This window comes from Dermacentor silvarum, chromosome 1 (assembly GCF_013339745.2).
Source record: "Dermacentor silvarum isolate Dsil-2018 chromosome 1, BIME_Dsil_1.4, whole genome shotgun sequence".
NCBI classification, from domain to species: Eukaryota; Metazoa; Arthropoda; class Arachnida; order Ixodida; family Ixodidae; genus Dermacentor; species Dermacentor silvarum.
In genome coordinates, this window is record NC_051154.1 from 50,927,616 (window position 1) to 50,939,992 (window position 12,377).

Sequence of the window (12,377 nt, forward strand, 5' to 3'; positions counted from 1 at the left end):
TGTTTTAATTCTCAGCTGTTTTCACCACACAATTGGTGTAATACTTTACAGCCATGATTGTCACCATGTGATCTCTGCATCACATTTGTCTGTTTGCAATGCCCAAACATGGTGAGGGCACCCTAAAATTTTCTAAAGTTTAATAGCTAACCGTGAACTCCTTTTGGTGTAAGCTCAGTCAGTTTCATGCCACATTCCTTTAGAAATGCCACGGCCACTTCCACTGAGTCATCAGTTGGGTTTCCAAGGAGGAGTGTCAAGATTTCCAGAGCCAGTACTTCATGAGCCTGGAAAAAAATAATTAAAAATGAAGTAAAAAAAATGTAAAAAATCTGTGACACGAAGAGGAAACGCCATAGAGTTTAAAGCAAATAGTACCAAAAGGCAGCCTGAAACTGTAATTGTTTAACCATTATGGGAACACAAGTTTTTCTTAGACAAGGATATGGAAGCTTCAATGAGAATCGATGCTCACTCTTTTCACTGTTTATTGAGGTTCACTTTTGTTGTCTATCTGCCTTGCATTTTTTAACAAAAATCAAGCATCTAACACTGCAGCAAATGGACTGATGCTTCATGCATAATTATGCAACAGTGCCTCTCTTGGGGTTTGCAAAACAAAGATATGTAGAACAACAAATTATTTTGAGGTCAAATATCATCTTATTGGTGTTAGTCTCAACTTCTTAACTGAACAATGCTTGAGCACTGATAAGGTTCAATTCTCAACTAAGCCTCAACTGCAAGCTCTGCTTTTAGACAATTATTTATAGGTTAATTAGAGAATATTAAATAATTCATGACAATCAGAGACAACAATTTCCTACGTTCACCAGTGCAAATACAGCAGAACCTCATTCATACGTATTGGAACAAAAACGCAAGAAAAACGTACAAACCAGGAAAGTGTATGATTCGAAGTAATTAAAAAATTGGACAGACTCAACTGTAGTTGACATCTACGTAACACAAAGCGTTGCGGCACGAGGCATGAAATGCCGGCGCACATCGAGCTGGTGGGTGACGGCGGATGCCGCTGGAGCGAAACGTGATGCTCACATAGCTCTGCCTGCAGCAGAGAACAGCGGCGCGTTTGGGTTATCACCTACTAAAAGCGTGTAGTACGCATCCAACAGCCCTACGCACCATGCACTGTAAAACAGATAGTTGAAGATGCTTATTGCAATAGGTCTGGCGGTGATTGCTGTGAATGCGGGGAGCGACGACCCGGGAGGAAATTTTGCGGGTACAGGAATGAAAGACTAAGTGCGCGCCGGTGTTTTGATGCGAGACAGTCGGGCTAGTATTGCGGTGAAGCTGCCGCGGTGGGTAGGCGCCTCGTGCATTTTCTTGCTTACATGCGATATAGCGGTCGAAAAACGTATCATACGATTGCAGTTTGGCGATGGACGTTCATTGGTGCCAAAAGATCATGCTTTCCAGGAACATTTGAATAGGTAAAAATAAGCATAGCTCAATTGGGTAATTTTTTGTGTTCTCGATCACGTACGTTGGCACCGGAAAATCGTACATAATGGGATTGTATCAACGAGGTTCTACCGTACTGTGTTGCAGATTTAAAAAAAAAAAAAAAAAGGTATCTGATAAAAGTACATCTATGAATTGCTTAGTGTATGAGCTGAAACAGTGTCCTCAAACCCACAAGTCCTAGCATGTCATGACACATCTGTTGCTACCACGAGGAGAAACTGCACGAAATACAAAACAGTGTCAATTACATCGTTCGACACAATAAAGATTCTAGCTCAAAATCGCATGTCAAAGCTCGTCCAACACGCAGCCAGCAAGGTCACAAACATTAATCCATAGAAGTATTCATCACTGCAATGCTGCGACCTCTTACAGCATGAAGGTACAACGAAGCAAATTAAAAAGGACTGAATCAGGCTGCGTGTTTCAAGTCACACTGCCTTCTGCTATAAATTACAGTATAGTTCAAAGGGAGGGGGGGAGAGAAAAAAAAGGGGGGAGGAGCAATTATTGGCCTTCATTTGCAACAGCTTGTAGCTTAATATTGTCTACTTCCATTACCATAGAATATTCACAAAAGCAGCATTTTAATGCGAATAAACATAAACCTGTGCCACAAAAAACATGGTTTACAGGAGTCCTGCAGTTGCTTGTTCACTGTAGCGAATAAAAGCCAAAACACTCACCACTTGCTGGTTCAAAAGATGTGCAATGAAACGCACAGAAGCCATGCAAGTAAGTTTGTCATTTCGCCTGAATGACCGTCGGAACTGGATCACCAGTCTTTTCAGTATAAGCTCCCCTGTCTGGGGAAACTGAAAATAAATGTACTTAGTTAGCAAATAGGCAGCACATAATTAACCTGGAAAACCTATAAGTAGGCTTACCCTAGTGTTTATGACTGCCACCATTGCTGCATAAACATGTGTAAAGGTGGGTGATGCTGCTTGGGCAGTCATGATTGTGCGGCAAAGAAGGCCCCTGCAGAAGGACATCAATGTTGCAATAATGAGGTCGTAAGACACACTAGGAACATTAATTACCATGTACCTTAATGACGGCAATTAGCACAATGCCTTAAAGGGCCCTCACAATGCCTCATTGCAAATTTTGGTTGCCGCATTGGAAGTTCTTTACCGAAATAATTTTTCAAATCGGTTCATTATTGGAGGAGGTAGAAGAAATTGAACTGTCTTGTTACCATGCCACCAGGAGGCGAGCATGACTGCTAACAAAGAAACTCTACCTCTTTGCCAGGACTAGCGTCTACAAGTGGCATTCCTTTCATGCTTTCTACCATACTGGAAAAACTCCATGTTCACTTGATGAGCCCCGCCAATTTTTTTTTTCTTTCTCTCTCTCTCCCCCCCCCTTTTGTTTTGCTGTGCAGCGCATTTCTAATAGCTGCATTGCGCCTTCCACATTGGAACCAAAGTAACTTGCCATGGTCAGTGAAGTTGCAAGCAGTGCATCTTCCTCCAAATGCGACTCCCTCGAAAGGAAAGGTGTGCGAACTTCTATTTAAAATTTCAAGTATTTTTGTGGCATGCAGCTGTTTCACACTTTGCAGACACGATCGCCACCGTGTGATCTACCCGCCACTATTGTTTGTTTGCAATGCCCAAACCTGGCGAGGGTTCCTTGAACAGCCAGAAAGCTGCTGATGCAAACATCATTTAAGGCACCTGAGGTCAGCCTTGATTAGAAACAAATATGAAAAATAGATGATGATTTTCTGCAATAAATTCATGGTGGCTATCACTGGTAGCATTTCATCACTCCCACTGAGAAGAAATCCAAAGAAAAGGGGTTCGGGGGAAGATAAGAGGCTAGAAGTGATGAACAGTGAACTGTGGGCTTAAAAGAGAAGCTTCAGGTTGGAGCAAATGTTTCGAGAAGTGCATTTGTCTGATAACCATTGGGAAGAAATATTTATGGGCCAAAAGTGCCACAATAGTACAGTTTCTCAAAAACTAAACTGGAAATTTCTTAAAGCAATGGGTGTTTTCCAGTTGAAAACAAGTAGGAAGTCTACCTGTAGCACATGATTACCTATCACAGTACTAAAACTAATATTAGATAGTGCCAGTCTTCTGCAATACCCGCCCAACCCATTTTCCTCTATATACTTACCATTGTCATTCTGGGCTGAACACAAAATGCTGCATATGCAACCTGGGCTCGACAAAGTTTGATATTTGTAATTGCCTCCAACACATGGATCTGAGGCTGCATGTATCACATACGCATCACACCATGTATAAAGTATGTGGCAATAACTTTGTGGTAACCACAATGGATTGTCACCCACATCTCGGCACTGTGGTCTAGGTTCAAAACATGCCATAAGGAAGTAAACTTTCTTTTTCCTTTTACTCATTTTCTTGTCAAAGGGGCCCTGAAACACTTTTTAAACAGAGTAAGAAAACGTTGCCGATGGGTTGTAGAGGCTGTTGTGAACATGCGAGCCAAATATTACTGCGCTGCATGCAGCAGAAAATTTACAATTTCGTGTCAAAAACAGTGAAAAATCGCATGCTCTCACTTCCGCAATGTCATGTAGCGTCATCGCAAGCAGCTGGACCCACATACACTATTAACTGATTTCGTGATTGCGAGAGTATTTTTAATAAATAATTGCTAATTTTGAGCTAAATAAAGCAAACATACATATGTCTGTGATCTCAAAAAAAAAAAAAAAAAAAATCTGTCTTTGCACCGTGCCTGCTGTATGTAACCTGCGAGAGGGCAGCGGCGTGCTGTGTAGCACTGTCTTCCACAACGGTCGCGGGTTGCCACGACAAGCTCTTTTGCTGCCACAACACTCAACTTTTAAGACGGGCTTCACCCTTTTGGCTTCTCCTCTGTGTAGCTTACAGCGTGCTAGCGGAGACGAAATGAGAGAGACGTCGAGTAGTGGTGTGATAACTAGTGGTGTGATAACTCCACTTAGTTGAAGGATTTCAAAAATTTTTGTGGCATGAGATTCGTGAGACGACGTCCTTTAATAGGGAGACAATTTTATGACTATAGTTAGAAAAATGTTTCAGGGCCCCTTTATTGGATGTTTCAGAACCCCTTTAATTTTGTTGTATTGTGCATTTCCCCCACAGCACTGCTAATAATGAGGTGAAGGAGGGTATTTCATCCTTGATAACATTTTTTGTATGCAAGATAATGAAGTTTTGGCTGCTGTTATTTTGTAATTATGTAGTGCCCCTGCCAATGCACCAATTGTTGCTGCAGTATATAAAGATGGGGAGTGAGGAAAAAAAGTAATGCATACCTTCCACGGACAAGGTTTTCCCGCATCAGCTCCTTGATTATGACATCTATGTTTCCCACATTTGCTTTGTTTACCAATCCGTTAATGCTCTTTTTCAGAGCTTCCCAAGCAATGCGCTGGTATTCCACACTGAAAACAAAGAATTGAGAATAAAAATCCCACATGCACAACTAAGCAGGTATATATTTATAAAATATTTTCTTTAAAACACAGAACAGCAGCGCTACTTAAACAGACTAAAGTAACAGACTAATGCACTTGTGTTACCGGGTCTTTTCATGCCCGTGTATTTTTTATGGTGCCGTTTTCTAGAATGAACTCATACCAACTCGCTCAAATGTCAGTTCTTCTCTCACACTAAAGCAACTTTGTGCAATCAGAAATTAAAAGGGCAAATATATAAGATATAATAAGAAATGCACAGAAGAGTTTACTACTTAAAAGAAACTTGTCATGAACAAAGATGTCTAACTAAGGCTGCTGAACACAAAACAGCGGAAAAGACACCCACGCGAATCCAATACAGTTAACTCCCATTAGGCAGTGTATTTCTGATACTGCTGTAGACTTATTTCGTGCCACAGACAAAATGCAGACAAGCCATGACTTCAAAACTGTTTGCAGGATGTCTTGTGTTCCAGTGGTACTAGCCCTTTGAGTGCCGTGCCCGAGTATACTCATCTGGCGGCCGATGCACACCCCTGGTTGAGCCTCGGTAAACCAGTATCACACTTTTCGCACAACTCCCTGCCTTTCTCTAGATCATTTGTGAACGTGAAAAATCCATAGACTGGTTGCACCACCTACACAAAAAAATATATGGCACGAAAAATCTCATCCATTGGCATTGCGCGCATCTTGATTTCCAACATGGTGGACTAGCATAAAAAGCCTATGCACTTTTGTTAACGATGCAGAAATTTAAGAACTACTTATGAACTCTCATGTTGCTTACAAGGTTTTTTCAAGTGACAATGACAGCAATCAGAGACCATGATGCCTGTGAAACACTAATTATCCTAATAAAAATAACTAGTGTGTCTTATTATTTAAATTTTAGGGTTAAAAAGTTCGTAAAATTTCCAGCAATATATCGCTATTAAATAGCATTGCAATTTAAACCTTGCTAATGTATTAGACAGAAATTAAATTTGTTGCACTTTGGAAAAGCCTTCCGCACAGAATGGGTGGAATCATCCGAAACTACTGGCACTCAAGGGTTAAGAAAAAAGGCACAAACTGAAAACTGCATAAAACTTGGAGGATTTCTATCAATGTGTTGAGCAGGAATAATTTTCAATGCAATGGGCCACAAAGGTAAAGCAAATTAGGTCAGGAATCTGCAACAGATTTTGCAGTCGGAGGCACGACCTGGTGGCAAATTTTTCTTTCCTGATTACTTTATTACTGCGTGCCATACTGTCTTAAATGTCAGTAGCAGTTAGCCTAACCGAACTGATGGTGTGTATTGTTTGCACTATTTGACACCGAAGAAAACTATAAGAAAACACATTTTGTTTTAAAGTTTACAGCAATGGCTTGCAGTATTTTTGCAACCTCAGTAGCAAATAAATAATTTGACCCCCCCCCATGAATGAGATAACAACTATGAGATACTCTCAGTTCGAACATCTCTGTCACTCACCTAGACTTGTCTGTAATCTGCTGCTGCATCATGCGAAGGCGTGCAGGTGGTATGTAGGCACCACCAGTACGCCCAGTGATGACATCCTTCTTCCGTGGTGGCTCAGCCTCTGTGTCAGGTGAACTTCTCCGTACTCGTTTGTGCCCCACCGCCTCCTCCCTTCCGCCCCTTCCACTGTGTTCAGTTCTGAGATCACCCGATTGCTCATCATCTCTTCGATCGCCCCTTCGATCATCTCTTCGGTCATCTCTCCTCCGGTCGCTTCTTGAATCACCTCTTCGCTCGTCTCTTCGATCATCCCTTTGATGATCTTTTTGCTCATCCCTCTGACTGCGATCCCGGTCATTCCTGTAATCATCTCTCCTGCTATTCTCGTCTCTATAGCTCTCACTACGACCTTCTCTCCGGCTGTGTTTGTGATCCTCCCTTCTGTGCTGATCCCCTCTCCAACCTTGGTCATGGCTTTCTTTCCGGTCTCTGTCTCTGTTCCTGTCATGTTCCCGCCTTCGGTCATGGCCCCTGTCCTGCCTTCTGTGATGGTCAGAATCACGCTGGCGATCATGAGTACCATCACTGCGCCGTCTTTCAGGATCATCTCTTTTGTGGTCTACATCTGCTTCTCGTCTGCGTTCTTTTCTTCGATCATGGTCAGTATGCCTCACATGGTCATCTTCAGAGCCACTACTTTGATCTGACACCACACGACGATCCTCCTTCCCTGGTGGACTGAAAAAAAAAAAGTTTTTTTTTAAAATTTACATTTCGTAACGTGTGGACAAGAAGGCCAATCCTCGCAAATTTTACTAAGCAGCAGAGCTGAGTTCGTAAAAAGCCCTGCTAAAGGCTGCGAAGTATATTTGATGAGGCAGGATCATTGAAACCACCCAAGAAATATATTTTTTTTTGTAAATGCGTAGGGGTAAGGGGGAAAGAATGGAGCTCGTCCAAGGCCGTTAAAGGGGTAAGAATCACAAGACACTTTCATCCACAATCAAGAACTACATGTGATCCATTTTTATCAAAAAATAAATCTAAAGCAACACTGTTTTCATGTAGAACTAAAGAAAAACCCCAGGCTCATACAATAAATGTTGAAGATATTGTTCACACCAGCATCTTAACTCTTTGCGGTCTGTTGTCGGGCCCTGCCCGACAATGCAACACGGCCGTAGCGGTCCACTGTCGGGCACCGCTCGACAAGGGTGTTCGGGGGTTAAATTTCGCGGTTTTTCTCACTGCGATTCGTGCGCATTCTTTGTATACATGATGCGCCATCTCTTGAGGGATAAATAAACTTTGTTTGCTGAAGTTTACTTCTTTTTGCACTAGGGTTCAGCACGGATTCTGGAAATCCTTCACGGATCTGCATTGAGAATTAACTAGGAGGCAGGAGATAGCCCTACGAGTCCCACAGACTGAATCCTTCCCGTCGCCGGCCACCATGGCCATGTACATGGATATTTTACCTAACTGCTTGGCATGTAATCAACTTGCAACTTTTTATCATTTGATGTGGCGGTGTCCCCACTTACGCATCTCCACAAGGAAGCATCATGTCAACGAGACGGACTTCTTCAAGTGAATTGCAAGCTCAGACTTTGAGCACCAACTCCGGTCGCTCCAGGGAGCCTGTGAAGCGATTGGGAACCTTTGATTCCCGACCCTTGTTCCCGACCCCTTCCTTGGCGGGTCCCTAGGAACCCTCTTCCCAGGACGCAAATAAAGTTCATGTGTCTGTCTGTCTAGTGTTTGCCCCCTGTTCTCTTGATCATTTTGATCGTCTAACTCCCCTAAGAGAGAGAGAGAGAAAGAGAGAGAGAGAGAATTTATTTGAAAGGCAGAGAGGTGGGCCTGAGCGAGCATGCTCTCGCCTGCTACTCACTCCCCTTAGAATGCCCTTGGGCCCTGTAAGGTTCAATAAATAAATAAATAAATAAATAAATAAATAAATAAATAAATAAATAAATAAATAAATAAACTGTGCTGTCAGTATCACTATGGTGTTTCCAGAGTTTGTTGCCACCTTCTAGACTGCTTGTACACATTATTCCCACGCGGCATTATTTGGTTCCCAATTACTGTGCAGAGCAACTGAGTTGCCCGAATGCACCCATAAAATTTTTTACAATGTTGAAACATGCTGATTAGTTTTAAGACAATTTTAAATATGCAAAACACTGCACTAAACTTGTGCCCTGAATGTTTCTTCTCATTCATTCTACTTTATTGACCTTCTAAAATGCACCAACTAGCCGCCAAGTTGTCTTCATGTGTGCGAACACAACTGTGTGACATTTGCTGGAATTCGGCATCACTGCTGTCCTATAAATTTTGTTGTTTACATCTGAAACACATGAACAGCAACAACTTCGTGCTGCGAGGAATGCTTGGGCGGTGCTTTCTCCGAGATTATTTATTAATGGCAAAACACGCTGTGTCAACAAAAGTATTTGTAACAGCAGTACATATAATCCGAAGCAGTGTTCACTGCCTACCTTCCTGCAACCATAATTTTAACTACAGCTGTAGGTAACAAGCTGCAAATTCTCACGACGAGCATGAGATCTTGAAATTTTACTTCCTTAAGGGCAACTACACAAATCTACTCAGCAGCTCAGCTGACAACACAGGGAAAGCTCAGATATCAAGGAATGATGCACGGCATCCGCGCCGTTAAATTGAAGAATTTGCTAGAGAGGGAGAGGAATACAGCGTATGGATGTAAACTCAACCTAAGTGAAAAATGTAACGACAAGAAACAAGAACGAGCACCGGTATGCAGATTTCCAGCGAAGCAGCAGCACCAGCACACACAGCAATCATCACGTCAATATGGTACACAACACACAACTGGGCTCTGAGCGCAGACGGCGAAGCTAAATTGAGATCGCTGCAAAACAATCGCATCAACTTTACCTTTCGGACATGACTGCTCATCACAGAGAACAAGAGAGCGGCGAGGCTACCGCAAATCAAACGATGTGACAACGACTTAGTTAAGAGCCTAGACACACAGCTAAGAATATTAATGCAAATTTAAGAGACGCGCCACGGTGGCGGAGTTCTCACTCAGGGAATGTAACCACGTGCTTGCAGCGAGGTGGCGTATGAACTCAGCGATGCAAACAAATACCGAAAACCGCGATCGCACAGCACAAACATCGCCATACTGCCTCTTCAGAGCACTGTTGCCAACCGCTTAAATGAACGTCGCTAAGCTTGACAATTATTTATGAATTTCAACTGTCTCTCTCTCTCTCTTATATTACATTATAACCTTTTCCATTCGCTACACAATAAAAAGTTTTATTAAGAAATTCCTTTTAAAAGAGTAAGATGAAGCCTTTCACAGTGCGTCATACAACGCAGCTTTGTCAGTTTCGTTTTCAGCGATCTACGGGTCAGGGTCAACAGAACCGCGGTACGAGAGCAGCGGGCACGGCAGATTGCTGGCGATGCATGCACGGCAGTATCACATATTCTGATACACTTTAGCATCACTAACAACTAAACATATAACACGATGTAATATACTACCATGACCCATGGAAAAAGCTCGCACACACACACAGACATAGAGAGGGAGAAGGGGCGATCAAAGCACAACATCAAAATTAGTACATCTGCGGCCACATTTGGAATTATTTATTTCATTCTCTATTCTTTTTGCCTTTCACCACAGGCCACTGTGCTGCTGTTATCACTGGGATTGGATACCAGGATTGATGCATGGTAAGAAAAGAACAATAAAAAATGAAATTACCAGCACATGAACCTTTCTGATACCCTACCAATGTTGCACCAACTATGGTCTGAACAGCATCCATTGCAAATGGTTTGACGATAGTCCACATAGTTCTCAATACGTACTACCAACATAAAACTACTCATAAGTTACTGCTGTTTATATAGTATTAGGTTTTCATAAAATAGCAAAATATGAGAAATCATACAGAGGAAAGTTTTGAAAATGGCCCTTTTTGCCTAGTTGGCATTCCACAACACACAGATACATGCACACACACAAAGCAAAAACGAAATACCATTGTTCACAACCAGAAAGCTAAGTGTCACTGAGACTGAGATAGCTTTACTGACTGCATTTTACAGCTCTCCATCTGTGCAATCTCTACTCGCATGGAAAAAAAAAAAAAAAGTGGTTAAATAAAATGGCAAAAATTAATGCATTAGCTCAATCTTTTGTCCCACTCAAACACATTAGTTGTAATAATCCAATAAAACAGGAATCTGGTAAACACCAGACTATTATGCCATTCAGTAAGGATTTCTAACAATTTATAGTTTGCAGCACCTAACACTTTGTTTCACACTTCGAACTAATTTTGGAAGACCTGTGACAAGGAAGATGCTACTGGCTATGAGTGTGGAACCCTAGCTTGCACCACAAAACATGCCAACTGCAGTAGTATAGTAGTAAAAAAAAAAAAGGGGGGGGGGGGGGCAGAGAAAGAGAGGGAGATTAATCTGCTGGGCAAGCAAGGCAAATGGCAGCCAATGTTGTCAAAGTAATCAATTTTTACCAGCCCATCTGCAAACATTTCTGGTGGCAAGTGATATGTATACGCTCACCCTTTGGTGCCGTTTCTTGAGGTTTTGCTGTGACTGTCACCAGACCCTTTCTGATCAGCAGTAGTTCCATTTCTCTTGTTAGCCACACATGGAGTACCCTCACTGGACTCTGTTAGAAGAGAACCACAAAGGAGCTGCACCAGTCTGGCACAAGTATTGCAAATGTCTCAACTTGAAATCATTGTGGAACTTTGTGCAGGTGCATTCAATTTGCTTTATTACTCCCAGTTCTGTTTCTGTGCAACCCTGTTAAGGGAAATAGCAACATCCACTATCACATTTATCCTAACAATGTAAAGAAATTCTTCCAATTTCAACAGTCACTTGTCTCAAGCACTGCACAGAGACTGCATTACACAGTCTAGTTCTTGTAACATCACATTTAGCATTTGTATTTCTCTGGTTCATCTGGTACAATTAAAGAACTGTTGTCACGTGCAACCCCTGCACTTAGAACGCGTGGACTGGTGCTTTCAGATGTCTGTGGAGCCCCTTGTCATTGCCTTTGTTATTTCATTTTCTTCACAGCAAACAAGTAACCCAAAATCGCTGGTAGAGAAAGACTGCATATAGGCATCGAGGCCAGCCCACATGACAAGCTGAAATCCCTTTCTTGACTGCCAAGGTTATAGGTGACACCAGCAGTTCATATGCTATTACACAAACTATACCATACAAGGCCATGCAAGGTTATAGTGCTAACAAGCTATTCGGTAAATTCAACTATATTTTCTTGTATCTACAAGAATAACAATGCAGGTCACTGAACACCTTCTGTAGTATTACATTTACATAAAAATGCACTATGTCAGCATGCACAACTACAAAGAACAGAAATCTGAACAATCAGTTGCAAAGCTTTGCAAAAATTACTTCAGGGAAGGGTTAGACTCTAGAGGACAAAAGACACAGAAGGTAAAATGTGGATGTCTGCAGTTTAAGATGTGCATTAAGTCCTACAATCTAAGCACTCAAAGTACTAACCAGGGACACTATAATTACCGTCCCTCGAAGAAGCATAGGAAACAGAAAATTTCCAGCGTTAATGATCTCACCTGCAGTTGGATGGGCACTGCAAAACTGTTAGCACTAAACTGCGAGCTAGAATGACATTTATGCACGAAATTATTGTGTGCTGATACGATAACGCAAACAAAATAATTTCGACCTGCGCAAAATATGCCTCGGATATAAAGTCGCTCTGTAACACTGACGCATTGTGTGCTTATGTGATAACACAAACAAAATTATTCCGACCTGTGCAAGATATGCCTAGCATATAAAATGACCCTCTAACACTGACGGAGTTAATTATTTCTGAGCCCAGAGTTAATTATTCCTGAAGAGTTTACAATCTGACAAGCA

The 12,377-nt window shown here is 41.9% G+C and overlaps 1 protein-coding gene across 2 annotated transcripts in view; it reads right to left on the reverse strand.

Moving 5' to 3' along the window:
- LOC119462734 (pre-mRNA-splicing factor CWC22 homolog) overlaps positions 1 to 12,377 on the reverse strand; it is an 80,485-nt gene that overhangs the window by 40,440 nt on the left and 27,668 nt on the right. Inside the window, exons 4-9 of one of the 2 annotated variants that reach the window (XM_049667813.1) lie at positions 11,013 to 11,121; positions 6,423 to 7,148; positions 4,778 to 4,906; positions 2,379 to 2,472; positions 2,178 to 2,306; positions 152 to 287 (exon numbers count right to left, since the gene is read on the reverse strand). In XM_049667813.1, coding sequence (XP_049523770.1) covers positions 152 to 287; positions 2,178 to 2,306; positions 2,379 to 2,472; positions 4,778 to 4,906; positions 6,423 to 7,148; positions 11,013 to 11,121 — 1,323 coding nt within the window. Of the gene's footprint in view, positions 1 to 151; positions 288 to 2,177; positions 2,307 to 2,378; positions 2,473 to 4,777; positions 4,907 to 6,422; positions 7,149 to 9,338; positions 9,597 to 11,012; positions 11,122 to 12,377 lie in introns of those variants that run through there. The other variant, XM_049667814.1, reaches the window with a different exon arrangement.